Source organism: Saccopteryx bilineata, chromosome 5 (assembly GCF_036850765.1).
Source record: "Saccopteryx bilineata isolate mSacBil1 chromosome 5, mSacBil1_pri_phased_curated, whole genome shotgun sequence".
Lineage (NCBI taxonomy): Eukaryota > Metazoa > Chordata > Mammalia > Chiroptera > Emballonuridae > Saccopteryx > Saccopteryx bilineata.
The window spans coordinates 146,915,168-146,925,348 of NC_089494.1; the positions used below are offsets into that span (position 1 = coordinate 146,915,168).

The 10,181-nt window shown below is 43.7% G+C and overlaps 1 protein-coding gene across 2 annotated transcripts; it reads right to left on the minus strand.

Annotated features, from left to right (window-relative positions):
• Nucleotides 1-631: 631 nt before the first annotated feature.
• Nucleotides 632-7,558, minus strand: LOC136338091 (GTPase IMAP family member 4-like). Of its 2 annotated transcripts, none has more exons than XM_066280101.1 (3): nt 7,483-7,558; nt 5,543-5,611; nt 632-2,406 (listed from the first exon to the last, which is right to left on the minus strand). In XM_066280101.1, the coding sequence occupies exons 2-3, from the start codon at nt 5,574-5,576 to the stop codon at nt 1,478-1,480; spliced, it is 963 nt and encodes a 320-aa protein (XP_066136198.1). In that variant the 5' UTR covers nt 5,577-5,611; nt 7,483-7,558; the 3' UTR covers nt 632-1,477. The 2 variants fall into 2 exon arrangements, with proteins under 2 accessions (XP_066136198.1, XP_066136199.1); XM_066280102.1 differs by lacking the exon at nt 7,483-7,558 and adding an exon at nt 6,039-6,140.
• Nucleotides 7,559-10,181: the final 2,623 nt, after the last annotated feature.

Below are 10,181 nucleotides of genomic sequence, written 5' to 3' on the forward strand. Positions count from 1 at the left end.
GAAACCAAACCTGGCTCACTGTGAGGGCTGTTTCTGAAGGAATCCTGAGCTTCTTTCTGTGCTGCTTCTCTTATCCTGGAGCCTTTGCTCACATGTGCTAAATGTACAGTCTAAACTCACTCATGTTTAGGGGAATAAAAGAGAGGTGTATGTGCTATTGGGGACAACTTGGTGTGGGGCATGGAGGGGCCACTTTCAAGATGGTAGAGCAAGGACACTGAGCATGTGACCACCAGGACATGCTTGTAGAACATGGCAATGTGCTTTGGGACATCCTAGAAAGTATTAGGGTAGAAGAACCCAGCGGTTAAAAGGGTAGGTTTAACTACTATTACCCATATATTAAAGGAAATATTTTTTAACCAGGAAACACAAAAGGCCTCAGAAAATTTGGTCAGACATGATTTCTATCAGCACATAATGAATGAATCTGAGGAGAATGTGGTTTGATGGGCAGAGTTAAGAATGTGATTCAAACTTTCAGGGGAACGGAAAGGAGATGTCTTCGGGTGTAGACCAAGCCAAGCTCCAAAATCATCTTGAACTTCTATTCAAAATTGAAATTCATCCCTGTGTTCTAAGAAGAATTAGAGGTATTTTTCAGATAAAAGAGATTCCAGTCTTGCACAAATATGAGAGACTAGTACAATTTATTGTAGTAACAATAAACAAACAATTCAAGTGGCTGGGGCAGCAGTGTGCGGTAGGCCTGTATAGCAGTAAGTGATCAAGGTGCAAGGTGATGGAGATGCGGTGACAATCGTTTTACAAGAAAAGGGAGAACTAGTTATTCAGTAAATTGGTTACAATGAGGTGGGTCCAAGAGTTTCTACATTGTTCTCTAATCTGTTGAATCACTGTCTTTTTGATCCTTCTAACATTTCACTTAGTTGAGCTAGTTGAGCGCTGAGGATCGGATTTCCAAAAATATCTTTATTCTTCAGTGCTCAGATGACAAGGAACCATTTGAGTCCTTCCATAAAAATGTAATTCAACAAATATACATGCATCTAGAAAGAATGCTATAAGCAGCTCTACCTACAGATTAAGTAATGCAAGCAACTGATTTCCCTAATCACATGAGTAAAATGATCAGTGTGGACCTAAAGGCAAAAATGAGGAGTAGAAACCAGAGGTAAAGATGGTCTGCCAATCTAGAAAGAATATAGAGGAGAAACAGCTACTGGGGATAAATAGAGAAAGGCTGGGGTCTTCATGGTCTGCTCTGTCTGTCTGAGAAAGAGTTCAGGAGGTAGGGAGCATCTGTATGTTCTGCTTTGGAGTTTTATAAATTGAGAAGCTATAGCCTCCCCCTATTAAATCAATCAAACATTACAAATTGCCAACAGTGATCTTTACGACACTCCCTAGTCCTAAGGGCCTGAGAGACAGAAACAGCTCTGACTTAGGGGCATGAGTTTCATTGGCTGTGGGCACCCGAAAATATGTAGGAAGTAGAGGTAGGTTTTCATTTATATCACTTGAACAGAAATGAGAAAAAAAAGTGAGCAGCAATGTCCAATACTTTCATAATTAAGTCAACTATCCCCTTCTTACTCTCAACTTCCTGTCTGGCATTTTGCTGCCTTAAAACATAGCATCTCTCTCTTTCTAGCAGTTCTCTCTCCATTTCTGCCCTTCTCCTTTCTCGCTCCAGTCCATCCTCCAGCCATCTGATTTTCTCCTCATACTTCTCTCTTAACCGCCTTTTCTCTCTCTCCAGCTCAGCAATGCATTGCTCTCGGATCACTTGGATCTGTTTCTGAATTTCAGCCTCAGCCCTTTCGTAATTCTGATTAGTGAAGAAAGCTCCCCCGTTCTCCCTCACTGTGCGCTGGGCCAGTTGCAGCAGCTCTGTCCTCTGGGCCTCCTGCTCCGCCCCTGTCGCCTTATTGTTGAACACACAGTAGCGACCCATAAACTGCCCCATCAGTTCTTGAATGCCTTTTGGAGCTTCGTTTAAGTAATCACAGAACTCCATGCCATCCAAGTCATCCTTCCGGGTGAACAAGAGAATCATGAATCCCCTAACTCTGGGCCCAAACAACGACAGCATCTTCTCTGTGGCCTTATGCTCTTCCTCTGTGTACCGGCCCAGCGGGACCACCAGGAGCAGAATGTGAGGCCCCGGGGAGGTCAGGAGGATGCAATGAGCAATCTCTTTATGTGTGTCAGCATCTGGTACCTCGGTGTCGAAAATGCCAGGTGTGTCAACGACGATGATTTCTCTCCCATTCCACATGCTGGTCCCTTTCTCACAGACCTTGGTGATGGATTTTGCTGCAAGGCTCGAATGGAACTGTTTCTTTCCGAGGATGCTGTTTCCTGTGGCACTTTTTCCGGCTCCAGTCTTGCCCATTAAGACAAGCCTCAGTTGCGAATCTCTGCCATCTTGGGTTTCAAGCCCTGGAACATCAGGAAACAAAAGTCATAGTGTGAAGACTGATCACCAGGCCCTGGCCGGTTGGCTCAGCTGTAGAGCATTGTCCCCAGTATGTGGAAGTCCCAAGTTTGATTCCTGGGCAAGATGCACAGGAGAAGTGACCATCTGCTTCTCTATCCCACCTCATCCCACCTCATCTCTCTCTTCCTATCCCACGACATAGCTCGCTGGATTGATTCAAGCATGTTGGCCCCAGATGCTGAGGATGGCTCCATGGAGCCTGCATTTTAGGCACTAAAAATAGCTCAGTAGCCAGTGACTGGATGGGCAAAGCATGGGCTCCAGATGGGAGTTGCCAGGTGGATCCTGGTTGGGCATATATGGAATCTGTCTCTGTATGTCCTTACTCTCACTTAAAAAAAATACTGATCTCTGGTTGTTTCCTCTGTAAGGCTTCTGCCCACTCGTGCCTTCTCTATTGCCTGCGAGGTTCCTATCCCAAGAGCAACCCCTGCCCTCATAGGACATCCATAGAACCCTTGGGCCTGATCTCCCTCTTGCAGGACTTGGGGAAGCCCCTGGACACTATGCAGGAGTCCCTTGGGCAGCTCACTCTGACCTCTGGAAGCTAAGTGCCCAGGAAGGAGGGTGGAAACTAGTTTCCATGAGAACTCTGCTGCTGCTCTTAGCTGCTCCTCGTAAGCTAATGCAGCAGGTAATGAGAAATCTGGCTTTGGGACATCACAGTGGAAGATCCACTACTCCCCCCTTCATTTATATTTTAAAAGGAACTTTTCTTCTTCCCATTAAGAATCCAATTGGGTGGGTAACTCAAGCCATTCCACCCTCACAGGGGAGAAAAGGCTACACTGGCAGAAAGACCAAGGGTTCCTTTATATGTCGCGTATGCAGACATCTCATCAGGGACTATGACCCACAAGAGAAAAAAATACTTGAAGTTTAAAGTTATAACCTTAGCATAGAAATTCAGTGGAGTCTTTATATTTTAAATTAAGATGTTGAAGAATTATAGCCAGAAAATATTAGCGGTCCTCTGGAGTTACTATAAAAATCCTGTGATACATAAATAATCATAATAATAACCCCTACAGATTAGCATCTGTAGAGTTATACTTTCTTAGTTTCATCTGGTTAAGGGTATCTACTTCCAAGGACAGGGGTCGAGAACCTATGGCTCATGAGCCAGATGTGGTTCTTTTGATGGCTGCATCTGGCTCTCAAATTTTTAATAAAAAATAACATTAAAAATATAAGACATTCTCATGGATTACAATCCATTCATTTCCTACCACTCATGTTCGTGGTTGCGGGTGGCTGGAGCCAATCACAGCTGTTCTCTGGGACAACACCAAATTTTTATTGGCTAATGTATAACGTACACGGGTCGTTGTATGGTTCTCACAGAATTACATTTTAGAATATGTGGTGTTCATGGCTCTCTCAGGCAAAAAGGTTCCCAACCCCTGTCCTAGGAGAATTGCAAGGTTACAACTGAACAGCATAGTCTATCAACTGAAACAATGTTTTCATAATAACTATCTTAAGTGAAACCCCACATCACCTATGTAGCTCTTTCTGTATGTGTAGTCAGCCAGTTCTCTGCCTATCTCTTTAATGTGTCTGTAAGGTTGAAGTCTTTGGGATTTGTTCAGCACCGACCAGGACCATGAAAGACAACTGACAACCACACCTGAGAGTCTGTTTCTCCAAGAAGGAAGACCCTGCCCTCACAGCCTTTGAATAGAACCAATTCTCACAACCATCCATCTCTGCTTGGAGACAGTGCATACGTTATCACACTGATAATATTATAGACATGATTATAAACTCTATTTTATTTTTCAGAGATGTCATCCCAATTCACCCAGTGCCTCAGACAAAAAGTCTAGGATCTTCCTTGTTTCCACTGTTTCCTTACTTTCCAGATGCAACCTATCGGCAAGTTCTCCTGGCCCCGTCCACAAATCTGACCACTTCTCTCGTTTGAAGACCACCATACTTGTCCAAGCTACCATCACTGCCCGTGTCTTAGCAGTCCCCTAACTGGTCTCTCTATTTCCACTGTGCCCTCTCCTGTATCTTCTGTACATTGGAATGATTTTTTAAAAATATCAGTCAAACAGAAAAGACATTTTGCAGAATGCCCCACTCTGGCTTCCACAAAATTAGTGTTCATGCCCCGTTTCCCACATGCTTTATAGGGACACTCTTGCTAATCCAGGGATCAGCAAAATCATCCTAAAGGCCCCGTTTCCCACATCTGATAGCCAGAATCCTGGAATGAGAGAGGTAAATGTACAGAAGATGAGAACGCCAGATACAGGATTAAGATTATGGGGAAATGTGGGAGGGGGATCAGATTATTATGTAGTTAGCCTCACAGTGGAAGACCCCCTAAGGCAGTCCTGAGTGCAGTAGAGAGAGTAAGAAAATCATGGGAGGTGAAACAAAATGTCACCAAAGCCAGCTCCAACAGTATAACAATTTGCCAATGCATCTTGGCATTAATGAGATATACCATACAGTCACATGACCACAGGTATGCGTTAGGCTCTTATGTGACAGGCTGCAGGTATGGCCGTGGACACCCAAATCGACAGCGTGTGAAATGGTTGATGCTTTAGGCTACTAAAGTGTGGTGTGGTTTGCCAAATGAGGAGAAGTTCAGTTGATATTACTGATTTCTATCGACAATGTAGTAAAGGGAGGGTTATGTGAGAACGTGAGTGAGCCGATCTATTGACTTTGTTGGGGTTATACTGAGGCTGCCAGGAGCAGGGAAATTAGGGACCTGAATGAAGAAGAATTGCTCTCACATTCCTCTTTCCCAAGCCTCTCTTAGGCTACAGATGGCCCTGCTGTTGAGTCCTGTTGCAGGAAGTGGGGAAAAAGAAACGTCATCGAGCCTGGGCTCTATCGGGATATTTTAGCCTATCTTCCTGGTAGCTGTTATGCTATGACATGAGTATACAGTGTAGAGGGGCGGAGAAGAGAAAGAGCAGGGTCAGTGAAGAGAAATAAGAAGTGGGTTGAAATATTTTGTTCTTGCTCAGATGGGAACTGGCAGACAGGACAGAAGCACCCTCTGCCCGGTCCTCTACATCCAGCCTGGCCTGGGGGCCCTGATCACCCTCTCACCGTGGCTGGTCCTGGGTTCACTGTTGAAACTCATCCTGTGGAATTGAGCTGCCACTGTAGTTTCAACTCCTGTAGATAGAAAATGTAACTCATTTTAGGGAAATGGACAGTACCTGGAAACCGAAACCTCATGCAGCCAAGAGTTTGCTCTTTCCCATAAAACTGCTATTTCATTTCTTCTGCCTTATTTCCCAACACATCTCCTCAACTTCCCATTGTCAGTCTCCTTCTCATGCATTGCTTTATGTCTACACAGACATAAAGCTTCAATTTGCTTCCTCTGCTCTGGTTCTGGGCGCCCTCTCCCCCTCTGTTCAGTGCATTATTGCTCTGAATGCCATGTGTACGGAGTCTGTAGCCTAGACCCTCCACAGAGCTCTGAACTTGTATATCCCGTTCCACTTCTCCATTGGGCAGGTTCATGGGCATCTCAAACCGAACTCAAACAAAATGGAACCCAACCCCTAACCCACCCCACCCCAGCCCCAGCCCATACTTTCTCCAGATCACGGAGATGATTCTGCCCCCATTTCAGTTGACAGCATCTCCACTCAGCAAGTAGCTCCTGCAGAATCTTGAAGTCATCTTCACCTCCTCTTTTTTCACTCGCTCATCAGTCCACCACCAAGTCCTATGGATTCTGCCCCCACAAAACGCAACATCACCCATTCTCCCCACTTCATGTTAATGCAGGCCACGGTTATTTGCTTGCTGTATAACAGGCCCTAACCAATCATCTCCTCTTTGGTTCCTTTCCTGCTCTATAATCAGATGCCTCTTAAAAACTACAGTTTGGTTATTTTTTTCTCCAATTCACCTCCCGCCAACACCATCAGCACCAACGACCCAGCTGTGGTGTAGTCCCTTACTATTTGCTCCCATCGCCTTCCCAGGGGATCCTATAGATTGCAGGTCAGAGCAGGGAGCTGTTTGTCTGCTCTGTGTACTCTGTCCCTATAGGCTATAAGCTTTGTGATAATAAAGACTGTCTGTGTCTTGTATTTCCCTTCTTTCCTGGAGGCAAACAGAATACTAGTCAAAGAGTGGTTCCTACTAAATATTTGTTCAATACATGAATCAAAATCCCTCTGAACTTGCTTCCTTTCTGATCTTTCTGTCCAGCCTACATCTGTGGAAAAGATGACCTTTTCCTTATTCATCAATGCTTAGTGTCATAGAGACAGGGTATGACATGTTAAATATTGTGTCCCTTTCTACCTACAAATGTTGGGCAATAGGGAAAGGCATTTGATGAGCTCATGTTGGAGTCAACTTTGCCTGGGACAGGCTGAAAAAGCTCATTACTAAGGACCAGGCTCATCTGATAAGGAGCCATTAAACGTAACCTTGAAACACTGTTAGAAAAACAGACAGTCCTTTTGAAAGAAGAGTTGTGTCTTTACTCCCTTATGATAAAGACTAGAAAAGAGCTTCTTGTAAATTGGGAAGTGAATTCACCAAAGTTTTACAAATCAGCTTTAGCCAAAAACCTGATATTGGTGACCAGGGGTGGAGGAGACCCATAGAGCTGTGCTTCTTACACCTCCCAGCTTCCTGGTGCTCCTCCCCCACTAGCTGTTCTCAGAGCTGGTTCTGTCCCCTCACACAGCTCTGTCTCTGCAAGCTTCATGTCTATCTACACATTCTACAAATGGTGAAAGGAACCACTAATGTGTACAAGTACCCTCTGAGCAGCCATCCCTGAGAAGGCTACTAATGTCTAGAGCTCAGCCTTTAAAACAGATTACAACCTGAAATCAACAGACATAGGAAACAGAAAGCAATGAGAAATCTATGCTGAGAGCCAGTTTGCCGGGAGGCTTCAGATATAGAAGCAGGGAAGAGGTCCTCTCTGCACCGAATCCCACATTTCCCTGCCTCTCACCACACACACACACACACACACTCACACACACACACACACCTGCATATCCCTTTACCTGGAAGATCTGGGTCCTGCTCCCGTCTCTAACTTTCAAAGCAATGCTAAGTGAGAATATTGAGGAGGAAGAAGAGGAAAGAGAAAGTGAGGGAGGAGCTATTCATACTTGGCTTGTGTAAGAAACCTGCCCACTTTACGATCTGAGGCCACTTTCCGTGTTTTTTTTACCGCTCCCTGGCTCAGTTCTGGTGAAAGCCAGACTTGGTGTGTGGCTTGTCCATTTTCATACATACCAAGGTCAGGCTGAGACAGCCACAGACTGCAGATGGCTTTGTAGTTCCAAACAGGAAACCCAGGGTCAGTCCCAGGCAGTGCCTGACATTGACCTGCATCAGGGTCATTCCCAAAAGACCGCAGAACCAATATACATGGCGTGGGCTTCAGACCACATCAGAGAATGACCTCATTAGCTCCACAAGAAACACATTCGAAGAGAGATCTCAGCAGGCACCAGAGAATGCTGGGGCAAAATCTGTTTTGTGGGGTCAGCTCTCACACAGCAGCTTCCACACTGTGGTCAGGGTTAATCCTCAGAGTCAGTCAGTCAGCGTGAGTGAGAATCAACTGAACCCATGGTTGAGCCAACAGCAATCAAAACTCAACTATAACAGGAAGGCTCACACATTCCACACTGAACATTTCTGGAACACCTAAGCTTAGGTAGGAGATAAAGGAGACTTCCCCTAAACCCCATAAGACACCTACTATGTAAGGCAGGGGTCCCCAAACTACGGCCCACAGGCCACATGCGGCCCTCTGAGGCCATTTATCCGGCCCCCGCCGCACTTCTGGAAGGGCACCTCTTTCATTGGTGGTCAGTGAGAGGAGCATAGTTCCCATTAAAATATAGGTCAGTTTGTTTATTTAAATTTACTTGTTCTTTATTTTAAATATTGTATTTGTTCCCCTTTTGTTTTTTTACTTTAAAATAAGATATGTGCAGTGTGCATAGGAATTTGTTCATAGTTTTTTTTATAGTCTGGCCCTCCAACGGTCTGAGGGACAGTGAACTGGCCCCCTGTGTAAAAAGTTTGGGGACCCCTGATGTAAGGTCACCATACCAAGCCTGGGAGACATGGCAGATCTACCTAATACACAGACTCTAATATAGAGAAACAGCAAAGAAACATGTCCCCAATGAAAGGCAAGAGAAATCCCCAGAGAAAAACCAAATGAAATGAGGTTAAGCAATCCAGCAGATACAGGGTTCAAAAATAAAAATGGTTATAAGGATACTCAAGGAACTTAATGAGAATTTCAACAAAGAGATAGCAAGCATATTAAAGGACATTGAAATCACAAAAAAAGAATAAAAAATACAATATCTGAAATGAAGAACACACCAGATGGAATCAACAGCTGATTAGGTGAAGAAGCAAAGGATGGAATCAATGACTTAGAAGACAAGAGAGCAGAAAACATCCAATCAAAGCTGTAAAAAGAAAAAAGATGTTTAGAAAAGAGAATAGTTTAAGGGTCCTCTAGGACAACATAAAGCATAACATCTGCTTCTGAGGGTACCAGAAAGAGGAGAGCAAGAGATTGAGAACCTAGTTGAAAAAATAATGACTGAGCCTGACTAGGCAGTGGCGCAGTGGATAGAGTGTCGGACTGGGATGTGGAGGACCCAGGTTCAAGACCCCAAGGTTGTCAGCTTGAGCACAAGCTTGTCTGGTTTGAGCAAGGCTCACCAGCTTGAGCCCAAGGTCGCTGGCTTGAGCAAGGGGTCACTTGGCCTACTGTGGCCCCCTGGTCAAGGCACATATGAGAAATCAATCAATGAACAACTAAGGAACTGCAACAAAAAATTGATATTTCTCATCTCTCTCCCTTCCTGTCTGTCTGTCTCTCTCTCTGACTCTCTCTGTCTCGCCCATAAGAAAATAAAGAATTTTTAAAAATTAAAATAAAAAACAATAATGACTGAAAACTTTCTTAACCTGATGAAATAAAAAAGACACACATGTGTAGGAAGCTCAGAGAGTCCCAAATAAGATGAACCCAAAGAGGCCAGCATCAAGACACATCATCATTAAAATGGATAAAAGCTAGAAGCAAAGAGAGAATCTTAAAAGCAGCAAGAGAAAGACAGTTACCTATAAGTCAGCTCCCATAAGACTGTCAGCTGATTTCTCAATAGAAATTTTCTAGGCCAGAAGAGATTGGCATGAAATATTCAAAGTCATAAAAAGCAAGGACTGACAACCAAAATTAGTCTACTCAGCAAAGCAATCATAAAATTGAAGGAGAGATAAAAAGCTTCCCAGAAAAGACAAACCTAAAGGAGCTCATCACCAACAAATGAATATTACAAGAAATCTTAAAGGGACTTCTTTAAAAAGAAGAAGAAATACTAAGAACGGAGAAACATCATTATAAATTTTGAAGTGACAATAAACATGCACTTATCAATAACCACTTTAAATATAAATGGAGTAAGTTATCTGATCAGTAGACATAGGACAACTGAATGGAAGTAAACAAGACCCATATAAATAGTGTCTACAAATGACTCACCTCAGAACGTAAAACATGCAGAGACTGAAAGGAAAGGGATAGAAAAAGCTATCTTATGCAAATAGAAATGAAAAAAAGCTGAAGTAGCATACTTACAGTAGACAAAATAGACTTTAAAACAAAGGCTATGAAAAGAAACAACAAAGGACATGACATAGTAATAATGGGATCAATCCAACC